Source organism: Lynx rufus, unplaced genomic scaffold (assembly GCF_022079265.1).
Source record: "Lynx rufus isolate CCGP_SWC_20201006 ecotype Redwood Valley unplaced genomic scaffold, mLynRuf1.p SCAF_6, whole genome shotgun sequence".
In the NCBI taxonomy this organism is placed as follows: Eukaryota; Metazoa; Chordata; class Mammalia; order Carnivora; family Felidae; genus Lynx; species Lynx rufus.
Genome location: NW_025814878.1, coordinates 104,110,326 through 104,133,046, shown reverse-complemented (window position 1 = coordinate 104,133,046; position 22,721 = coordinate 104,110,326). Strand labels below are relative to the sequence as shown.

At 49.7% G+C, this 22,721-nt stretch overlaps 1 protein-coding gene across 1 annotated transcript; it reads left to right on the top strand.

Annotated features, from left to right (window-relative positions):
- The first annotated feature begins 905 nt into the window (after positions 1-905).
- Positions 906-12,457, top strand: CAPN11 (calpain 11). Its single transcript, XM_047103134.1, has 21 exons — positions 906-1,142; positions 1,522-1,591; positions 3,405-3,523; positions 4,332-4,465; positions 4,650-4,818; positions 6,055-6,138; positions 6,245-6,330; positions 6,570-6,644; positions 6,800-6,960; positions 7,102-7,271; positions 9,083-9,094; positions 9,431-9,642; positions 9,932-9,971; positions 10,070-10,138; positions 10,221-10,278; positions 10,416-10,480; positions 10,754-10,822; positions 11,520-11,598; positions 11,695-11,811; positions 12,282-12,340; positions 12,431-12,457. Exons 1-21 carry the CDS (start codon positions 915-917, stop codon positions 12,455-12,457), a joined length of 2,103 nt encoding a protein of 700 aa, XP_046959090.1. The 5' UTR covers positions 906-914.
- The last annotated feature ends 10,264 nt before the right edge of the window (positions 12,458-22,721 follow it).

The window sequence follows — 22,721 nt, the reverse complement described above, 5'->3', positions numbered from 1 at the left end:
CTTCTCCTTGTCTGTCAACAAGGGAGGACGAATAGCTAAGACCCCCTGCTCTTGCCTCTGTGCAACTCAGCCTTCTGTGTGCTCAATCTGGGTCTCACCTCTAGACACCCCAGAACCCTCCTGCCCTTCCCTGTAGCTGTCCCTTCTTTTCCTCACTATGCATTCCTCCCATGCCCTGGCACCAACTGGGCTCTGTTTGACTCAGACCACATCCTTCTACTACTCTCTATCTCTATGTAGATTGGCCTATTTGGGGCATTTTATATAAATCAATCATACAATAGGTGGCCCTTTGTGACTGCCTTCTTTCACCTACATCCATGTCGTAGCATGGATGAGTACTTCATTTCTTTTTGAATGATATCCTTGTACGAATGATATTCCGTTGGATGTCTGTTTCTCATTTTTTGTGCCCATTGATCAGCTGCTGGACATTTGGGGTCTCCTCCCACTTTTTGGCTATTGTGAATAATGCAATGAACATTTGTGTCCAAGTTTTCGTACGGACATATATCTTCCTTTCTCTCAGGTATATGCCTAGAGGTGGAACTGCTGGGCCATATGGTAATAACTCTATGTTTAACTGTTAGAGGGAGAGCCAGGCCATTTTCCAAAGTGGCAGCACCCTTTCATATTTCCACCAGCAAAGTATAAAGGTTCCAACTTCTCCACATCTTTGCCGACACTTGTTATTATCAGTCTTCTTTATTATAGCCATCCTAGCTGGTGCGAAGGGGTGTATCACTGTGGCCTTGATTTGCATTTGTCTTTGACGACCAGTGGTGTTGAGCAATTTTTCATATGAGTGTTGGTCATATCTTCAAAAAGAAATCTGTCCAGATCCCTTGTCCATTTTTTAATTGGGTTGTTTGTCTTTTCATTATTAAGCGGAGGCGGTTTTCACCAATCAGGGAATGGCGGCTCACATCACCCACTGCCGACTCAAAGCCAAGGGCGTGGGCCAACACCAAAACGCCCAGAACTTCCATAACCAGAGCTTTGAGGACCTGCAAGCAACCTGTCTGAGGAAGGGGGAGCTGTTCGAGGACTCCTTTTTCCCTGCCGAACCCAGGTCCCTGGGCTTCAAGGATCTGGGTCCCAACTCCAAAAGCGTGCAGAACATCTCCTGGCAGAGGCCCGGTGTGGGTACTGGGAGGGAAGGCATGGACTCATCTTCGGGGTGGAGGGCCGTTTGTAACAATGTCCCAGTCACTTTGAAATTTCCAATCTCCCAACCTCCCCAGTCCTGGCCCTGGGACTAGTCTCCACCTCCATCAGGGCTGGAGACAGTTCTGGACATGCTTAAGCAAAACTTCTCAGATAACCCCTGGGAAAGTCACTCACTGATCTTTGCTATCACATCCGACAACTACGTCAAACTGGTCTTGTGCCCTCCTGCACTCTGTTTTCCCCTAGAACTTGGAGGTGGGCATCATGCCCCGGGAATGGCGAGATGGAGGTTCCAGGGAGGGGGGCGGGGCACGTCCTGGACCCTCTAAGACCTTTATTCCTTTACTGCAGGAAATCACAAGCAATCCTCATTTCATTATGAATGGGATCAGTCCAACAGACATCTGCCAGGGTGTACTTGGTGAGTGAGGAGCAAAAAAGCCGGTCGGGGGGAGGGGGTGAATCGGGGAAGAAGGCTGAGGTAGGGGGAGTGCCAGAGTGTCTTTTGAGGATGGGAAGCTGGGACTCTTAGATTCAGACAACCTCTCCTGCTTCCCTGCCCCTCTGTTTCCGTGGAGAGGATGAGACTGTCAAGTATGTTCTTCCTGTCACCCGCCCCCCCTCCCCTGGTCTGATCCCAGCCCCTCCCGCTGCTAGCTGGGTCTGGGAGTAAGCTGGGTGGTATACTAGTGACCCATTGCTACACAATAAACTGCCCCGGGCAACGACAAATATCTAGCATCTCCGTGTTTGTGGGTTAGTGATTTGGAAGAAGCATAGGTGGGTGGGTCTGGCTCAGAGTCTCTCCTGAGGCTGCAGTCAAGATGTCAGGCAGAGCTGTGCTCACCTGAAGCTTTCACGGGAGCTGAAGGATCCACTTCCAAGATGGCGCACTCACGGGCCAGGAGGCCTCAGTTCCCTTCCACGTAGGCTTCTCCATTGGGCCGCTTGAGGGTCCACCCAACATGGTAACGGATTTCCCCAGACAGAATGATATGAGGGAGAGAACAAAGAGGAAGCCATCATGCCTTTTCCCGCCTAGTCTCAGGAGAACACACGCGGTCACCTCCACCACATTCCATTTGTTAGAAGCAAGCACAAAATCTGGCCCACACGCAAGGGAAGGGAATTAGACTCCACCTCCTGAGAGGATTGTCAAAGAGCTTGTGGACATATTTGTAAGCCAGTGCCGGTTCCAGAACTTCCTTAGTCTGACGTATTAAGTAAAGGAGCACTAGGCTCTTCAGCCCCCTCTCCCATGGGCTCCCATGACAACCCCAAGGGATATCTTCCTCCTTAAGGAAGGATTCCTCCAAACCCCTCATCGCATTTTCAGGGATCAGACCAGCATGGGCTTCCTCTGGGGCTGAGTTCTGTCGTATTTGTGGCAGAGAAAAGGGCAAGTTGTAGGCAGGGCAGAAACCAAGGAGACCTCAGGCCCCGTGTCTGTCACTGTGGCTTACTGGGCCACAGGAAGTGACCTGGCTTCTCCCTATTTAGGTGTCCTTTTGGCAATGGAGGATTGGAGTGTCCTTAACCCTCCTTTTCCCACCCTCTGCCTCCCACTAAAGGTACCCCAGGCAACTAGGAAGCCATTGGTAATCGCAGTAGCTTTCCTAGAGCCCCTCAGCCTCAGCCTGGCCCAGGACACTCACTCAGGCTACCACCCTGCCCCACGGCCACCCCAGGACATCTGAGATACCCAGGAGAGAGAACTTGATGGGTGACCTCAAACCGGAGTTACTGCCCCTGTCCCCCATCAATGCCTAGCCCCGGGGACCTAGCTGGGCTACAGACTAAGCCCCTTGGGTGTCTGGTGTTATGTGACTGATATCAGGGAGAGATGTCTTGATTGCTACACTAATGTAATCATGGCGTAGAAGTAGAAGGAGGCAGGGCATGGGGGAAGGTGACTGGATTTGTTCAGGGGGGTGGGGAGGGGGGAGAAAACTGGCTCTCTCCCAAAGAAAGTAGATCCCAGAGTGAGAAGCAAGACGAAAGCCAAATACCTCCTCCCCAAATCTGAAAACAAAAGCATCCAGCTCTAATTTGTGAATCTCTTCTGTAACACAGAAGGTAAAGAGGCTCACCTCCCCCCAGAGCCTGTTCTTTCAGCCCTGTTTCTCCCTACTAGATTCCTTCCTGAACACTTCTTAGTGATAGGGCTAAGGGAGGGGGCCACGGAGTCAGTTCCTGGGAGTACAGGAGAGGCAACCCCCTTCCTGTCTTTCCAGGGGACTGCTGGCTGCTGGCTGCCATTGGCTCCCTCACCACCTGCCCCAAACTGCTGTACCGTGTGGTACCCAAGGGGCAGAGCTTCAAGAAAAACTATGCAGGCATTTTCCATTTTCAGGTGAAGGATGGTTTGAAAGCCAGAGTTGTTTTGTGGTGTGTGTGTGTGTGTGTGTGTGTGTGTGGCAGAGACAGAGACAAAGCAGGTAGGGAGGAAGAAGAAGAATTATATTTGTTTTGAAGTTACATTTTTTCTTTTTGAAAAATGACATTTATTAGGGAGGATTTTTGTCTAATTATCAGAGAAATATCTGGTCACTAAAGAAATCACGTAAGCTAATTTTTTAAAGCCTTCAAAGAAAATAATAATAATGATCTGTTGTTGGTGGCCCTCCTTCTCCTGCTTCTCTCCCTCTCCCTCTCTGTCTCTTCCTGTTGGTAGAAACACGCGTGTGTGTGAATGTGTGTGCGTGTGTATGACATTGGGAGTCACTGTCACATAGTTTTGGTAATCTGCTCTTTAAACTTAGCGACGTGTGGACACATTGCCCGTGTCGCAAAATATTTCTGAGAATCACAAGAATTTTTTTAATTCCAAATTTAAAATCCTAAAGCCCAGCCAAGGTCAAAATGTGGGTGGGGTCCCTCTGGGGCCCAAGGCAGAAACTGGAGATGAGGCTTGGGGTGACCTTCAGGCTTTTCATAGCTTTTCACTCACTTTTCAGCCCTTCTGGGGAGTGGGCTCTCTGACACTGGCGTGTCACTGATCCTGGCCACCAGGAGGTGCTCCTGTAACACACTTCTCATATACGGCAGCGGGGGTGGGGTGGGTGTGAGGGTGTGTGCCTGTACTCACGCATGTGCTTGTAGGATGGCCGGGGGCACACACGTGTCTTAAGCCCCACTGAGGTCCACCTTGCTGCCCACAGATTTGGCAGTTTGGACAATGGATGGACGTGGTGGTGGATGACCGGCTGCCCACAAAGAATGGCAAGCTGGTGTTCGTGCACTCGGCTGAGCGCGCTGAGTTCTGGAGTGCCCTGCTGGAGAAGGCATATGCCAAGTGAGTGCCCCAAGCCTGGGCTTGCCTCCAAGCCTGCCCGACAACTGGCAGCTATGGGGGCAGCTGACTCAGGGGAAAAGGCAGATGGAGGTCAGGGCATCCCTTCCTGCCCTCACCACACCCTCTCGTGTCCAAGCTGGCATCTCTAACCCAGAGCATAAAAGTGCCCTCTCTGTGCCCACAGGCTGAATGGGTCCTATGAAGCACTGTCGGGGGGCAACACAGTAGAGGGCTTTGAAGACTTCACAGGGGGCGTGACCTATAGCCTCCAACTCCAGAAGCCCCCTCGGAACCTGCTGAGGATTCTGAGGAAGGCCATAGAGCGATCCTCCCTCATGGGCTGCTGCATCGAAGTAAGCCATACTGGGTCCTGCCTCAGGGCCTTTGTACCTGCAGTTGCTTTCACCCAGATGGTTCTTTCCCCCAGGTAGCTGCGCGACTAGCCCCTTCTCATTCACATTTCAGTTCAAATGCCCCTTCCTCAGGCCTCTCTTCCCTACCTCCCACTCTAAATCAGCTGCTCCTACCTCCCTTTGCTTTCTACTTTGTTTTTATTCTCCCCCCCAGCATGTATTGTGATCTGAAATGGTCTTACTTATCAATATAGTTGTTCCCAGCCTATCTTCTCCCGACAGTTTCGTATTCCATGGGGGCAGTGACCTGTCTCATTCACTGCCGGATCCTGGGACTTAGGATGCTGCCTGGCATATGCAAGAGACACCCAGCAAATATTTATTCAAAGAAATAAATGAGCCCGGGGTGGAACCGTACGACCCTGCCTTTGCACTCTGGGCATGTAACCCCGAGAAACGAAGACTTACAAGCACATGAAAGCCGGCACACAAATGTTCATAGCAGCTTTGTTCACAGTAGCCAGAAACTGGGAACAGTCTAGACGTCCTTCACGGAGTGAATAGTTAAACTGCGGTGCCCAGAGGCCATGGGATATAACTCGGCAATAAGAGGAAATGAACTACCGATACATGCAACTAGTTGGGTGAATCCCAAGGGAATTATGCTGCATGAGGAAAACCAAGAGAGTTCCATACTGTACGAATCCATTCACATGGCAGGCTTGAAATGACAGATTTTTTAAATGTTTATTTATATTTGAGAGACAGAAACAGAGTGCAAGCAAGGGAGGGGCAGAGAGAGGGAGACACAGAATCGGAAGCAGGCTCCAGGCTCTGAGCTGTCAGCACAGAGCTCGACGCGGGGCTCGCACTCAGGAACCGCGAGATCATGACCTGAGCCGAAGTTGGACGCTTAACCAACTGCGCCATCCAGGGGGCACCTAGGTGGCTCAGTCGGTTAAGCGTCTGTCTCTGGATTTTGGCTCAGGTCGTGATCTCACGGTTCATGGGATGGAGTTTTGAGTCCGGCTTTGCACTGACAACACGGAGTCTGCTTGGGATTCTCTCTCTCCTTCCCTCTGCCTGCCTCTCTCTCTCTCTCTCTCTGTCTCTCTCTCTCAAAATAAATAAACTTAAAAAAAAAAACCCTGGACCCCAAGAGTGCTCACATCTCTTCGGGTGCCCTGGTGCATCTGACCGGATCCTGAATTCCTTTCTTTCCTCTCTGTTCTGTAGGTCACCAGCGACAGTGAGTTGGAGGCCATGACCCAGAGGATGCTAGTGAAAGGGCACGCCTACTCCGTGACCGGCCTCCATGATGTGAGTCTGCCAAGGGCACCCTACCTGGAGACACAGCACAAGGAGGACAGTCCCCCCTGCCCCGGGACCTTCAGCCACACCCCTGCCACCACACCCTTTCCGCCAGGTCTTCTACAGAGGCAGGACGGAAACCCTGATTCGGGTCCGGAATCCCTGGGGCCGGATCGAGTGGAATGGAGCCTGGAGTGACAAGTAGGTGCCCCTGAGCAGCACCGTCAGGTGAGGGGCAGAGCGCACGGCCGGCCCACGAGCCAGGCAGTGTCACAGATGGACCCGCTGGCGTCCCAGGACCAGCCCCTCCCCACTAGTGTCTTTCCCTCTAACTCAGGACCCCCAGCGGCTGGAGTTCAGCGGGGAGGGAATCCCTTGGGGAGGAACAAAATACCTTCTGAGCCCTGCCTTTCTCCTTCCACCTCCTGTCTCTGATCCAGTGCCAGCGAGTGGGACAAAGTGGCCCCAGAAACCCAGAAACAGCTGCTTCAGAAGAGGGAGGATGGGGAGTTCTGGTCAGTGCAGCTTGGGTGGGCTTCCTTCTGCCCCCCACGCCCGTCCCTTCATCTCCTCTGCCACCCTCCCACCCTTGCCTTTGATGGGGAGGCTCTGAGGGGGAGCCTCCGGGTGTGACGGTGCCACAGGCTCTAGCCGTCGCCCTCCACCACAGGATGTCCTACCAAGACTTCCTGGACAACTTCACGCTCCTGGAGATCTGCAACCTGACGCCTGACACGCTCTCCTGGGACGACAGGGGCTGTTGGCACACCACCTTCTGCGAGGGCAGCTGGCGGCGGGGCAGCACTGCAGGGGGCTGCAGGAACCACCCCGGTGGGTGAGGGGATCCGGGGTCCGCGAAGGGGTCAGGGGACCGGCAGATCCCACGAGGCCCCGCCGAGGAGGCAGGCGTGTGGCCGGGAAGCCGGTCCACCCTGGGAAGGGCAGAGCCATGCTGACCTGCTTCTTCCACAGACACATTCTGGACCAACCCCCAGTTCAGGATCTCTCTCCCGGAGGGGGACGACGACCCAGAGGACGACGAAGTTGTCTGCACCTGCCTGGTGGCCCTGATGCAGAAGAACTGGCGACGGGCACGGCCCCACGGAGCCCAGCTGCAGACCATTGGTTTTGTCATCTACTCGGTGGGTGCTCCAACACCTCCCCCAGCCACTCTTGCTCCCTCTCCTGGCCTCACCCCCTTCAAGACCCTGCCAAAGGCCTTAATGAATAGTAACGCCTTCCAAGAAGAGGAAGGAGACAGAGCGCCAGGGAGGTGAGGTTACTTGCCCAAGCTCACACACCCAAGGCTCAAAAGCAGATTATGTCCTGATTCCCAGATGTTCTGAGACTTCACATTGTCCCCAGGTGTCCCCCCCACACACACCCGCCCAGACACACCACCCAGAGCGTTGACTCCAGCAGCCAAGAGATATCCCTGACCACATTTCTGAAATTGTGCTTTGTGAAATCCTATAAATGACAATTTGTTCGAATAGTTACGGAGCACCTATGTATGCCAGCCACCAGTCCAATCTCCACTGGTCCAATAGTGAACAAAAAGAGACACAAGGGGCGCCTGGGTGGCTCAGTCAGTTGGGCGTCCAACTTTGGCTCAGGTCACGATCTCACAGTTCACGAGTTCGAGCCCCGCATTGGGCTCTGTGCTGACAGCTCAGAGCCTGGAGCCTCCTTTGGATTCTGTGTGTCCCTCTCCTGCTTATGCTCTGTCTCTCTCTGTCTCAAAAATAAATAAAAACATTTTAAAAATTGTAAGATACTTCATCTTAAAAAAAAAAAAAAGAGAGAGAGACACAAGCCTTGCCCTCCTCCTAGGCTGGGAGCCCACCAGGTTAACAGACACCAGACATGCCTGAAGATATTTCCAAGGTTAGGGGTGCCTGGTGGCTCGGTTGGTTAAGCGTCTGAATTGAGCTCAGGTCATGATCTTGTAGTTCATGAGTTTGAGCCCTGCATCGGGCTCTGTGCTGACGGCTCGGAGCCTGGAGCCTGCTTCAGATTCTGTGTCTCCTTCTCTCTCTGCCCCTTCCCCGTTCACTCTCTCTCTCTCTCTCTCTAAAGAATAAAGAAACACTCAAGACATTTAAAAAATATATATATTTCCAAGGTTAGCTGTGGTCCTTCAGGAAAGGTATATACTCTACCTCCCACCTGGGGCTCTACAGGGCATCAGCTATGGGTTTTCGTCATCCCTACAGGGCAACAACCCACTTAATCTTTTTTGTTTATTTTATTTATTTTTGAGACAGAGAGAGAGACAGCAGGGGAGAGACAGAGAGAGAGAAAGAGAGAGACAGGAGATAGAGAATCCCAAGCAAGCCCCATGCTGCCAGTGCAGAGCCCAGTGTGGGGCTCGAACTCACGAACCGTGAGATCGTGACCTCAGCCGAAGTCAGGAGCCGGGCATTCAACTGACTGAGCTACCCAGGATCCCTTACAACCTACTTATCTTGGTTTAACTCACCTTTTTACAAACATATTTGTGTTCAATGGCCAGTTTCAATAATCACCTGTTAACTACTGCAGGATACAAGTGTTCCATGGAAAACGCTCGTGTTCTGGAAAACGCTCTCCTCTACTTTCATCCTAGCTCTTTCACTTTTTAGCAGTGTGAAATTGGGCACGTTACCTCACCTCTTGGGATTCGGTTTCCTATCCTTAACCTGCAGGGGTAAAAACCTCCCCCTGGCAAAACTTTGTGTAAACTATGCTTTGTTGTCCAAAACTGAGGGATTATTAATGTTAACGTTAGAACTTTTGGCTGTCAGAACCCATGCCCCCCCACCACCACCAGTGTCCCGCTGTAACACCCCCAACACACACACATGTGCACGCATGCACACACACACACACACACACACACTGCCTGACTTCTACAGGCCTGAGCCCTTTCACCATCCTGGGAGTTTGGCCTTCCTCTCTCTTCTCTTCCTAGGTCCCAAAGGAGGTACAGAAGACATGGGCTTGATTCTGGGCAGGCACTGCCCCACCTCTGGCTGCGTGTGGATGGGCAAGGGGTAGAATTCAGCCAAGGGCTCTCAGGGCTACTGGGTTAGGATTCTACTGCGTTGGGGCCCCGGATGGGAGTCAGGGCAGGAGATCAAGGAGTAGGGAGTCGGGCAGGGGATACTTTGGTTACCTGCCGGCTGGGTGGTATCCAGGACTGGTCAGTTTGTGGTAATGCCTCCCCCGGAGACTTGCCCAAGTAAGCTTCACTTTTGGGGTCCCTCTCTCTGCCTATACTCACATGCCAGCCCTGTACCCACCTCCAAGGCACATATAGTTTCAGAACATCCAGGATACTCGCTTGAAGAAGGACTTCTTCATGAAGTATCAGGACCATGGCTTCTCAGAGATCTTCACTAACTCGCGGGAGGTGAGCAGTCATCTCCGGCTGCCTCCGGGGGAATATGTCATCATTCCCTCCACCTTTGAGCCACACAGAGATGCCGACTTCCTGCTACGGGTCTTCACAGAAAAGCACAGCGAGTCCTGGTGAGGAGCCCTACCTCACCGCTCCAAGACCACCTGCCCAAGAGCTGTAGGATGTCAAGCTCAGGGGGCCGTCATCTGGTCCTCCCCAACTCTGTCCCTAGTTTAAATCAGGGAAACTGAGGCACACGGAAGGGGAGTCTCAGTAGCAAGCCAGAGTCAGAACCCAGATCCCATGGAACCTGTTCCACGCTGCTTCAGATACACGACATGATCTCCCCACAAGCACCCCACTAAATTCCCTGTCTCCCTGATCCCGCATAACCATGAACCTTCCTTCACTTTTGCGCAGGGAACTGGATGAAGCCAACTGTGCTGAGCTACTCCAGGAGGTGAGGGGAGGCTGTGGGGTCGAGGGACCAGAGGAAGCATCTGAGGAGTGTGAAGGAACTTTCTTGACTGGGTCCCTTTCCCACTCCTTTCCCTCCAGGAGAAGTTCTGTGAGAATGACGTAGACCAGGACTTCATACATTTGTTTGGGATAGTGGCAGGAGGAGAGGTGTGAGGCCGAGGGCTGGGCACCCAAAGCAGGTGGATGGGGGGAACGTGCCAGAGCTGGGATTTATGGTCGCCCTTCCTAGGACAAGGAGATAGGCATGTATGAGCTACAGAAGCTGCTCAACAAGGTGGTCACCAAACGTGAGTCTCCCACCCCCCCCCACCCTGCCACTCACAACCCTTCTCCCACAGCTTGCACCCCCCCTGGGCCGCTCCCTGCATCCCCTGCGATGCCCCACTCACTCCTTCTCTCTTCCTGCCCCTTCTCTCCCTCACAGTCAGAAACTTCAGGACCCAGGGCTTCGGCCTGGATGTGTGCCGCTGTATGGTCAACCTCATGGATGTATCTTCTTGTCCAGTGCTCTCCCGCCCCTCACCCCTACCCCCAAGCCTGGCCCCCCGGTGACCATCGCTCTGGCCAGTCATGCCCTCCTTCCTGCTGGGGATTAGGCTCTGAGGTAGCAAAAGACACCAGTTTTTCTGGCTGTTACCATAGTGACCACACAAGATCCCCGGGTCTCATGTCTCCCACTCAGCGAGCCCCTCTGCTTCCCTGGCCCCAAGATGCCCTCTTCACTCCCTCTTCTGGCATCCTTGACGGCCACCCCCTCCCCAGAAAGATGGCTCTGGCAAACTGGGGCTTCTGGAGTTCCAGATCCTGTGGAAAAAAATCAAGAAATGGACGGTAAAGAACACTGAAGGGGCAGTTTATGGCGGGGAGAAAGGGAGGTCCTCAAGAGTGAGGGGGATTAGTAAGGACGATGCTAGAACCTGGAGCCCCTGACTAGACACACACATACACACACACACACACACACACACACAGAGGACAGGATCTGTTGGAGTGTTGGTGCATTAGCTAGTCAGATTAACAACCAGTGTAGTCCAGGCATCACCAGTTTAAAGGACTGGTGCAGGGGCGCCTGGGTGGCGCAGTCGGTTAAGCGTCCGACTTCAGCCAGGTCACGATCTCGCGGTCCGTGAGTTCGAGCCCCGCGTCGGGCTCTGGGCTGATGGCTCGGAGCCTGGAGCCTGTTTCCGATTCTGTGTCTCCCTCTCTCTGCCCCTCGCCCATTCATGCTCTGTCTCTCTCTGTCCCAAAAATAAATAAACGTTGAAAAAAAATTAAAAAAAAAAATAAAGGACTGGTGCAGAGGGCCCAGTTGGGAGTGGGTCTTTCAGACCCCTGACTCCCGTCTTAGCCCCCTCCCCTTGCCAGAGGCCCCCTACAGTCACTAGATGACAGGAATATTGGGCGCTCAGGGCGGGGGCCAGGGTAGGCAGTGCTGGGGTCTTGGGTAGTCCTTGTAGGTTAACTATACTGAAGTATTTCATTATTTCCACCACCGTGCTATGCACACCCCCTCTGCCTATCCCTTCAGGACATCTTCCGAGAGTGTGACGAGGACAACTCAGGCAGCTTGAACTCCTACGAGATGCGCTTGGCAATTGAGAAAGCAGGTTAGCAGGGGGTCAGGGGAGAGGGTCTGGGGGCAGCGAGGGAGGACGCGGTGGCCAGGGGGCTGGACTCCCCCTCCGCACTCCTCTCTCTCCCAGGCATCAAGCTGAATAACAAGGTGATGCAGGTGCTGGTGGCCAGGTATGCAAACGATAACATGATCGTGGATTTTGACAGCTTCATCAGCTGCTTCCTGAGGCTCAAGGCCATGTTCAGTGAGTCAGTCATCTGCCCACTCCCCACCGTGGGTCGGGGACCACTGGCCGCCTCCCACACGCCCACATGAGGAGCCCTGCTCCCAAACCATCCCCCTCTTTAGGGCACAGACGATCTGGGTTCAAATCCCAGCCCCACCACTTGTTGGCTGTGTGCCTTGAGCAAGTCGCTTTATCTCTCTGTGCCTCCGTCCTCTGTTCTCATCTATAAAATGTGAGCAGTAACAGTATTGCCCTCATAGGACGGAGCCACAGAACATATGAGTTTCACGCATGGCGACGCTCTGTGTGTGGCTCATGGCGAGGCTTGGAGTTCTTATCATTAATTCCTTCCTGGGCTGAGGGTTAGCCTGGAAGCAGCAAGGGACAGCTTCTGATGCCCTTTCTGACCTCCTGCTTCTTTGGGATTGGGTCTTGCAGACCCCAGACTCGGCTCTCAAGCCCCTTCCCTTGCCTCCTCTCCCAAACAGCATACTTTCTATCCATGGACCCCAAGAACACTGGCTATATTCGCTTGAATCTGAACCAGGTACTCACGGCTCCCCCTGCCCTCTGCTCCCCCAGCCATCCTGCCCCACCCTCCCTGCCGTCCTTGGATCTGCTTCTCTCCTCCCCACAGTGGCTGCAGACAACCATGTGGGGATAGGGGAGCCCCAAGAGCCCGGCTCCCACCACCACCACTGCGGGGCTCCGGGCTCAGGGGCAGGGCACTCCTTACTGCTCTCGGCTCTGCATTCCCTGCCAATGGAACGGGCTCCAGGTAGTGGCACCTGGGCCCCTTAACTCCAGCACCAGGCCGTCCATTGCCCACCCCCCCCCCAGCCCAAAGTGTTTCTCTTTTTCCCCAGCCAGCTTCTGGTGGCTGGATTTCCCCCAGTCTCTCTCCCTCTCTGAGTATATTCTACTGAAGATTAAGTGCCACTTCCCCAGTGGCTGTGGAGGCTCTCCACACTTTCCTGCTCACACGTACCTACTGCCTACCTCTCCAAGCTTGGACCCTCCCTTCTCTCCCTCACTTGGGGGCATTGTTATAATAAACAGCCATTGCCACTGGCTTCTGTGTCTCCGTGCTTCTATGCCGAGAAAATTCTGGCAGGGGTGGAAGTCACTTCCCCAGCACCAAAGAGGGGCTCCAGGAGCTCTCAGTTAGAGTGATCTCACCCCTACTTCCAGGGAGGCATGTGTGACTGTTACAAAAACTAGAGGGCGCTGTTGACATTTATGGGCAGTACCAGAGACGCTAAAGGCACAACAGTCCCTCCCCGAGGACCCGTACAGACGTGGTACCAAGGAGCAGCATCTGAGGAGAGGGCATTGGGCAAAGTTAGGGGCCCTTGGGACGCCAGCCTCCTCTCTCGTCCCCTCCCCCAACCTGGGGTCTCCAAAGGTGGCATTGCAGGTGTCTCAAAGGCCAAAACTCTGGCACCCACGTGAGCCAGCCGGTCATAGAAATGAAGTGACCCTCCTGGGTGCGAGGCGGGGAGGGCTGAAGATTGTGGCAACAGATGAGCTCCTTCCTGCGTGAAACGTGCTCTGATTCAAATCATTTGTGTCGTTAGACACTTGTTACTGCTGAGCCACTGCCCTCACAGGAAGGATCAAGGGACCCTTGACCTGTTCTTGACCTTGGAGTCTCTGCCCCAGGTGCCCTCTCCCCCAGTCTCCAGCCTCTTGCTGCAGCGAGAAGTCCAGACCATCTGCAGCAGCCCCTCAGCTGCACATCGCCCATCCTTCCAGATCTTTCCCTGGCTTCCCCTCTGGTCTCTCTGGGCTGGACACCCGGGCCTGTGCATGTGAGCTCTTTAACCTCTTGGACAGAGGCAGCCTCCAAATCCCTTTAGCTTAGGGACCTGTCCACCTTACATGCGTCTAGATCCTTCTTGTGTCTGTGTGCCCTTTCGTCCTGTCTTCCCGGCTGGTGGCTGATTTCAAGTTCCCTCCTACAGCAGTGGTCCGTGGTGGCTTCCTTCCATTTGCACGACACCCACCCACCCCTCTTATGCTTAGTGGGGGGCTGGATTTCCAATCTCCCCTGCCGCCTGTCTCCTTTGTGGCCTCAAAGACTAAACTAAGTAAGCCGCCCTCTCCCTCCTCTGCCGCCCCCGCTCTTCCCAGGAATCATTTCCGCCAGCCACCTCCCTCTTCCTCCTCCTGCCCTCTGCAAGTCTTGTCTAAGAGAAAGTCACACTCTCTTGAAGAACCTCTTAAAGACCAGTAGTTCCTCCACACCACTTTCTGCCTCCTTTTTTCCACAGAGCTGCTCTCTAAGGTTCCTGGGGGGCAGGGCAGGGATCATTCGGGGAAGCCCCAAAACTAGCAGGTCCTTTGAGCTTTTGAGAGGCCCTGGGCAGTCCCACTGGGTTCTGGGAAGCCCGGCAAGACGCTGACCCCACCTGTTGTTCCTTGCCCTGGCGCGAGATGCCGCCAACTTCTGTCTGGGTGGCTTCAGGGAAAGTTATTTTACTTCTCTGGAAGTCCCTTTTTCTCACCTGTGGGTTAGGGATGTGAAATAACAAAAATTTATCTGAGTAACTGAAAATATCAAATTGGCTTGACTGAACAATTCATGAATCGGGCAGCATCCCACTTAGCGAACAGAAAAAAGCTCTGTCCAGCTGTAGAAACAGGTTTGTAAGGGCAGGGGGTGGGGTAGCGGAAGGAAATTATTAGCAAAGAGTGTATTGTTTTAGGTAAGGTCACCTCCCTAAGGGGGAACAGAAGGAGTCTATCCGTAAATGTTCTAGTGTTGCAGGTAATCCCAGGTTGACTGGTTAAGGGTCACATCCCTGGGAGGGTTAAAACTACAGTTAGGTTAGGTATGAAGTCTTGGTTTCCTGATATGGGGCCTTGACATAAGTGACTCCATGATCCATGTGGGGCCTGGGGATTTTCTTTCCTTTTTAGCAATTTCTTTTTTTTTTTCTTTTCTTTCTTTTTTTTTTTTTTTTTTTTTTTAAGAAAGGGAAAGAGTGCACAAGCAGAGGAGAAGGGCAGAGGGAGAGAGAGAGAGAGAGAGGGATTGACTGACAGAGAGAATCTTAAGCAGGTTCCATGCTGAGCGTGGAGCCCAGCTTGGGGCTCGATCCCACGACCCTGGGATCATAACCCGAGCTGAAATCAAGAGTCAGATCCTCAACCTACTAAGCCACCCCAGTGCCCCTCTTTTTAGACATTTCTCCCTTTTGATTCGATTCTAAGCTTAACTGAGAGACGTGATCGAAATTTAAGACATTCCGTGACTAAGGTAGTCACAAGTTACAACTTCAGGTTCACGGGGTTTTTTTTTTAAAGCCATCTCCAGGGGCACCTGGGTGGCTCAGTCGGTTGGACATCCGACTTCAGCCCAGGTCATGATCTCACGGTTGGGGGGTTCATGCCCCACGTCGGGCTCTGTGCTGACAGCTCAGAGCCTGGAGCCTGCTTTGGATTCTGTGTCTCCCTCTCTCTCTGCCCCTTCCCTACTCACACTCTCTCTCTGTCTCTCAAAAATAAATAAACATTGAAAAAAATTTTTAAAAATAAAGTCATCTCGATACCCAACGTGGGGTTCAAACTCACAACCCTGACATCAACAGTTGCATGTTCCATGGCATGGATACCACGCCTGCCAGGAGCCCCAAGGTTCACCATTTTTAAGTCAGTTCGTCCTCTTTGCTCTTTTTCTGACGGTCCAGTCTTCGGGAGATCGTGCACTTGGTGAAGTACAGCTGTGAACACGCATTTAAAGCTTTTGAGAGAGTACAAGGCACCACGGAGATTATCGTGATGAGCACAAACGGGATAATCCCCAATGTCTGCCTCGCACTTCAGAGCCATGGTCTCCAAGACCCAAACCAGTCAAAACCAAATAAGTCAAAGTAAGACTCTGCCGAAGGAGTCACTGTTTTAAGCCCTGTGGCTAGGGCAGCGAGCTCGTGCAACTGAGTTTCAGCCTCCCCAGAAGTGTTAATCCAGGTACAGCGGATGGCATTGGCCACAGCACAGACACCTCCTTGCTCAGCTAAAAGATAATCAGGGGCTATCCTGTTATCGAGGACAGCTTTACTGCAGAGTTTAAGGATCTTTGTTGGGCAGCTATTGTCTGAGTGACAGATTCTACAATATCTTTAAGAGTTAAGGAGAGGTTTCTGATCATATTCTTATCTATATTTCCTCCTAACCAGGTAAGTATGGCTCTGCTAAAGGAAGCAAACCCTGAGTTGTGAATCCCTCCTGATAGGTCTTTTTTTTCTTCCTTTCTTTCTATTCTTTCTTCCTTTTCTTCCTTTTTCTTTCTTTCTTTCTTTGTCTCTTTCTTTTCTTTCTTTCTTTCCTTCTCTCTCCTTCTTTCTTTCTTTCTTTCCTTCTCTTTCTTTCCTTCTTTCTTTCTTTCTTTCTTTTAATTTTTTTATTTTAGAGAGAAAGTGGGCGGGGGAAAGGGGCAGAGGAAGAGAGAGAGAGAGAGAGAGAGACGATCTCAAGCAGGGTCTACGCTCAGCACTCAGCACAGAACCTGATGCAGGGCTCCATCCCACGATCCAGGGATCATGATCTGAGCTGAAATCAAGAGTCAGATGCACAGGATGCCTACGTGACTCAGTCAGTTGGGTGTCTGACTTCGGCCCAGGTCATGATCTTGTGGTTCACAAGTTCGAGCCCTGCGTCGGGCTCTGGGCTGACAGCTCGGAACCTGGAGCCTGCTTCAGATTCTGTGTCTCCCTCTCTCTCTGCCCTTCCCCTGCACATGCTCTTCTCTATCTCTGTCTCAAAAAATAAATAAAAACAGGGGCACCTGGGTGGCTCAGTCGGTTGAGCGTCCAACTTCGATTCAGGTCATGATCTCGCAGTTCGTGAGTTTGAGCCCTGCATCAGGCTCTGCACTGACAGTGCGGAGCCTGCTTGGGGTTCTCTCTCTCTCCCTCTCTCTGCCCCTCTCCCATGGTCTCGCTCTCAAGATAAATAAATAAACTTGAAAAAAATAAAATTTAAAAAAAAGAAAAAAATACATAAATACATAAATAAAAACATTAAAAAAAAAAAAAGAGTTGGACGCTCAACTGACTGAGCCACCCAGGCACCCCCGGTAGGGTGTCTTTTCTAACTAACTCAATGATATAAATCCAGGGGAGTCAACCAGTGAGATGTCTGATTTCACTTGTGACAAGTTGGGGACACAGTGAGATAACCTAAGAAGCATTGCCCGGCTGTGCACTGATGGGGAGAACAAAGACCAAAGGAAATGAAGATAAAATTCAATTTCCTTATATCCTGCAGCCCATTGACAAATACTTGAGGCTGGCAGAGTGTGACATTCCTCCAGGAATGTCTTGTTATATTTTTTAAAAAGATTTTATTTTGAAGTAATCTCTACATCCAATGTGGTGTTTGAACTCACAACCCCGAGATGGAGAGTGGAATGACACCTCTCCACCCACTGAGCCAATCAGGCGCCCCCACCACTGTCTTAACGCTAATGCCTTGCTAGAGGGAAAAACGGACTTAGCCGACAATAGCTAGGCCTCCAGGATCCTGTGAGGCTTCTTTAACATAAGAAAATCCTTCTGGATGTGGAGGTTCCTCAAAAAATTAAAAATAGATCTACCCTATGACCCAGCAGTAGCACTGCTAGGAATTTACCCAAGGGATACAGGAGTGCTGATGCATAGGGGCACTTGTACCCCAATGTTTATAGCAGCACTTTCAACAATTGCCAAATTATGGAAAGAGCCTAAATGTCCATCAACTGATGAATGGATAAAGAAATTGTGGTTTATATACACAATGGAGTACTACGTGGCAATGAGAAAGAATGAAATATGGCCCTTTGTAGCAACGTGGATGGAACTGGAGAGTGTGATGCTAAGTGAAATAAGTCATACAGAGAAAGACAGATACCATATATTTTCACTCTTATGTGGATCCTGAGAAATTTAACAGAAACCCATGGGGGAGGGGAAGGGAAAAAAAAAAAAAGAGGTTAGAGTGGAAGAGAGCCAAAGCATAAGAGACTCTTAAAAACTGAGAACAAACTGAGGGTTGATGGGGGGTGGGAGGGAGGGGAGGGTGGGTGATGGGTATTGAGGAGGGCACCTTTTGGGATGAGCCCTGGGTGTTGTATGGAAACCAATTTGACAATAAACTTCATATATTGAAAAAAAAATGCAACAGTATATACCAGGCATTGTGTTATACTCTAAATATATAAAATAAAGCAAGAGCAGATTTAATTTAAAAAAAAAAAAAGAAAAGAAAAGAAAAAAGAAAATCCTTCTGGAAACTTCCTTTGTTTCTTCTGCCCCTCCCCACTTAACCCCACTTAACCCCACTTAAAATGTATTGTGAGTCACTCCTCACAATCCTGGTGCAGCTCTTTCTGCCCACAGATCCTGTCTCTGGGCTTTAATAAAAACCACTTTTTTTTTTTTTTTTGCATCAAAACCATCTCAAGAATTCTTTCTTGACCGTTAGTTCCCGAACCCCACTTCAAATCATACCTTGCACCAGCTCTCTAGACATTTGTAGACCCAAGGAGAGTGATGACCACCAAAGACAAGGGACAAACCCCATCCGGTCACAAACCACTTCCACTAAGGTGGCGCTGTGAATGTGGACAGATAGGAGTTTGGGATGACGAATCCAGCAGGCTGAAAGGCAAAGGTTATCCCCCTTCACACCAATGAGGGGGGTCATCTTTCCAGGCCAGTGCCATTGTGAAAGAAAGAAAAAAGAAAGGGTTTCATATCAGTTAAAGTGTGAAGTCTCACGACCTGGCCTCTTGGATGTCTCCAGCACTTGCACAGGACCAGATGCCAGGGGGAGCCTTCTCCAGCTCCAAGGTGCTCATCCAAGGTTTAAGCCCCTGTGGTTTGGCTGCCATCTGACTAGTGAGGAGGGCCTGCTATAGTCCCTTCCAAGGAGATTCAAGAGCAGGCTTTGTTCTTACCAGTCCAGTTGTATGATCTGAAAGTTACCAGAAATCTGTATTCTACGGGCTCCAGTGTGGCTCAGACGGTTGAGCATGTGACTCTTGATTTCGGCTCAGCTCGTGATCTCACAATGCGTGAGTTCGATGGTACTTGGCAGACTCCTATCCATGAATTTCTCTGAAGATGAAACTCGCTTACAGGAAGGTTCTATAAAAGTATCTGAGTAAAACAATAACTGCCTGTAAATGATAAAGGACTTAAACATGACCTGGGTAAAAAGATCTGATGAGAGTTCATTGTAATGCAATTGACAAAGAAACTTGGGTATTCTTGCGACATACATTTTAAGACAGTAATTAGAATTACAAGTGCCGACATTATATTAGGACACATCAGATTGCCAGGAATTTTACAAGTTTTCCAGAACATGTATATGAAAGAGCGGACCTACGCCGGCCGACTCCATTTTGTTCTGTGTCCTCCACCTTCAGTGACTATGTCCCCAACATGGCCCCCTTTCTGGGAAAATCGCAGAAACCTCAGACCACGCCTCCTCCCCTTGAGTAATCTCCCGCTCACCCATTCAAACTTCCTGATCAAAACCTGCCCAGCAACCTGTCTAATGGGACTCCGACCCTTTCCCAGCCAATTGGCTGAGGCCACGACCCTTCCCCAGCCAATCAGCTAAGGCCACAACCATTACCTCACCAACTGCCCCTAGACTCCTATAAAACCTTTGTGCTTTTGAAACTCGCTGGCTCTCTCCGGCATCTCACCGCTGCGTCGGTACAGGTTGGGGATTGAGCTGGAGCTAGCTCGAATAAAGGCTCTTTGCTTTTGCATCGGACCCGGCTCCCTGGTGGTCTTTGGGGATCGCGAATTCTGGGCATAACATATATAGGCATAATATAAAGAAGGCTTAGTACCAATGCAGTTTGACGTGTTGGGGTTCGAAGCCAATGGCCAAGAAAGAATTCTTTTCGTTAATGTTTGTTTGTTTGTTTGTTTGTTTGTTTGTTTTAAACGTTTATTTATTGAGAGGGAGAGAGAGATTGAGAGAGTATGAGCCCAGTAGGGGCAGAGAGAGAGGGGAGAGAGAATCCCAAGCAGGGTCTGCACTGTCCTTGTAGAGCCTGATGTGGGGCTTGAACTCATGACACATGAGATCATGACCTGAGCCGAGATCTAGAGTTGGACACTTAACCTCTGTGCCCAAATGTTTATTTACTTTGGAGAAGCGGGGAGAGGAGCAGGGACAGAGAGGGACAGAGGATCCAAAGCGGTACGGGGCTCGAGCTTGTGAACCATGAGATCGTGACCTGCGCCAAAGTTGGACACTTAACCTACTGAGCCACCCAGGCGCCCCAAGAAAGAATTCTTGAGAAGTCTTTGGTGCAAAAGGGTGGCTTTCTTAAAGCACAGGGACAGGACCTCTGGGCAGAAAGAGTTGCACTGGGATTGTGAGGAGTGACTAATTCGATAGTTGGGAGCTGGGGAGGTAAAAGCAAGGGGAAGTTTCCAAAAGGACTTTCATGTGCTAAGAAGACCCACAAGATCCTGGAGGCCTAGCTATTGTCAAGCTAAGGTTGTTTTTCCCTCTGGCAAAGCATTAACAATAAGATAGTTGGGAGTTCCTGGAAGAATGTTATTCTCTGCCTGCCTCAAGTATTTGTCATTGGGCAGCTGGTTATAAGGAAACTGAATTTTATCTGCGTTTCCTTTTGCTTTTGTTTCCCACATCAGTATTATTTCTTATTTGACAATGCTCCCTGTGTAATTTAATGTACCAGATAAGCCTAATTAAGTTTGATATCTCCCTTTTTATAAGGAGAGAGAACAAATCCTTTGAGATGTTCCGGGAAACATCTGGAATAACTCAAAGGTAGTTCAAGGTCAAAAAGACTATTTAGGATTTGATTTGGGGGAAGCTCATCAAAAATATCAAAAAGGTTGGGGCACCTGGGTGGCTCAGTCAGTTAGGCATCCGACTCTTGATTGCGGCTCAGGTCATGATCTCGCGGTCCTGAGCGTAGAGCCTGCTTCAGATTCTCTCCCTCCCTCTGTCCCTCCTCCTCTCATGCTCACCCACTTTCTCTCTCAAAATCAATCAATCAAAAAGGTTTTAAAACACTTGGGCAAATAGAATCATAGGTCACTTTCACAATACTTAGTTATCCATTTAACCAAAGCAAGAAGTAAAGACTTTGCAAGCAAATACAGAAAGTTAAAACAGTTATTAAAAATTTTAACTTTTAGCATTAAAAAGATTCAAGGTTTTTTTTTTTTCCTAAGTAATCAGAGACTCAATAAAGGCAAGCATACAATCTTTGCGTTTCTAGCCAGATTACATTAAAGGTGAAGAAAAACCTTTGTTTATAATGTCTTCTTAAGAACAGGTCAATAATCTAGAAAAAATATTCTTTTTTTAAGTTTATATATATATATATATTTTAAGTTTATATATATATATACACACACACATATAAAAAAATATATATACATATATATGTATATATATATGTATATATATATATATATATATATATTTAAGTAATCTCTACATCCAATGTGGGGCTTAAACCCATGACCCCAAGATCAAGAGTCACATGCTCTTCCCACTGAGCTGAACAGATGCCCTGAGAAAACTTTGTCCTTTTGACAGCAAGAAAAGCTAACTTCTAATTTTGCAGCTGTTTACTTTTGATACTAAAGCTCATTTTTTTAAATGTTTATTTATTTTTCAGAGAGAGAGAGAGAGAGAGAGAGCAGGGGGAGGGTCAGAGAGAGGGAGACAGAGGATCCAGAATGGGCTCTGTGCTGACAGCAGAAAGCCTGATTCGGGGCTTGAACTCACGAACCGTGAGATCATGACCTGAGCTGAAGTCAGGTGCTTAACCACCTGAGCCACCCAGGCACCCCTAAATCTCATTTTTAAGTAAGTTCATTTTAATCTGAGCCAACTTGATCACATATTAAAATTCCTTTTGAAAATTTCCTTTTCCACAAATCTTCTACAACTCTTTTTGTTTTACATTCAGATTTGTCCTCTATTTTCCTCTTTAAGTACCCCTATTTTAGAACAAAATTACTATATTTCTGTCTACAAAAATGCATTTCCATTAACTTCTTTTACTGAAAGCACACATCCTGTTCTTGCATTACTTCTGGTAGCTGTAATCACACGTATTAATTTGAATTCTTAACCCTTAGGGACCTTAGCTAAGAAGTAAATAATTGTGAACTGTCTTTTATATTAGCATACTGCGAATTGTCAGACTTATAAATACTTAATGTGATTTCTAAGAACATGCTTTAAAAAAAATTTTTTTTTTAATCTTTATTTTTGAGAGAGAGACAGGGAATGAACAGGGGAGGGGCAGAGAGAGAGGGAGACACAGAATCTGAAGGAGGCTCCAGGCTCCCAGCTGTCAGCCCAGAGCCCGATGCAGGGCTCCAACTCACAGACCGCAAGATCATGACTTCAGCCGAAGTTGAACACTTAACCGACCGAGCCACCTGGGAGCCTCAGAATATGCTTTTTTATAGAAAATTTCTCACCATGGCATAAACCATGTTTATTAATAGAGGCAATTATTTTTAGCTTGTCTATAAAAGGAAGCAAAAAAAAAAAAAAAGGAGAAGCCTGTGTTCAGTAATTAATGTTTCAGCATTTTGTCTTATTTGGAAATGATCTAGATATTCTTTGAATTTAACTTAACTCATCACTTAGCAAAACTTTAAGATTTCAGGTTACCAAAAAGACTTGAGGAAGGGGTGTCTGCCTGGCTCAGTCGGTAGGCTATGCAAATCTTGTTCTCAGAGTCAAGCCCCAAGCTGGGTGTGGAGCCTACTTTGAAAACAAAACAAAAAAGATGTTTAAAAGATTTCAGGAATTTTTTTTTTTTTTTTAAGTAATCTCTTCTCCCAATGTGGGGCTCGAACTCACAACCCTGAGATCAAGAGTCACATGCTCTTCCGACAGAGCCAGCCAGGCGCCCCATGAGG

What these genes read in the sequence shown, in the direction of transcription:
- CAPN11 (XM_047103134.1), top strand. Translation starts at nt 915, where the DNA reads ATGGCGGCTCACATCACCCACTGCCGACTCAAAGCCAAGGGCGTGGGC. An exon ending in TCTCCTGGCAGAGGCCCGGT is followed by an intron (nt 1,143 to 1,521) that starts GTGGGTACTGGG and finishes CCTTTACTGCAG; the next exon opens with GAAATCACAAGCAATCCTCA. An exon ending in CCGTGACCGGCCTCCATGAT is followed by an intron (nt 6,139 to 6,244) that starts GTGAGTCTGCCA and finishes CCTTTCCGCCAG; the next exon opens with GTCTTCTACAGAGGCAGGAC.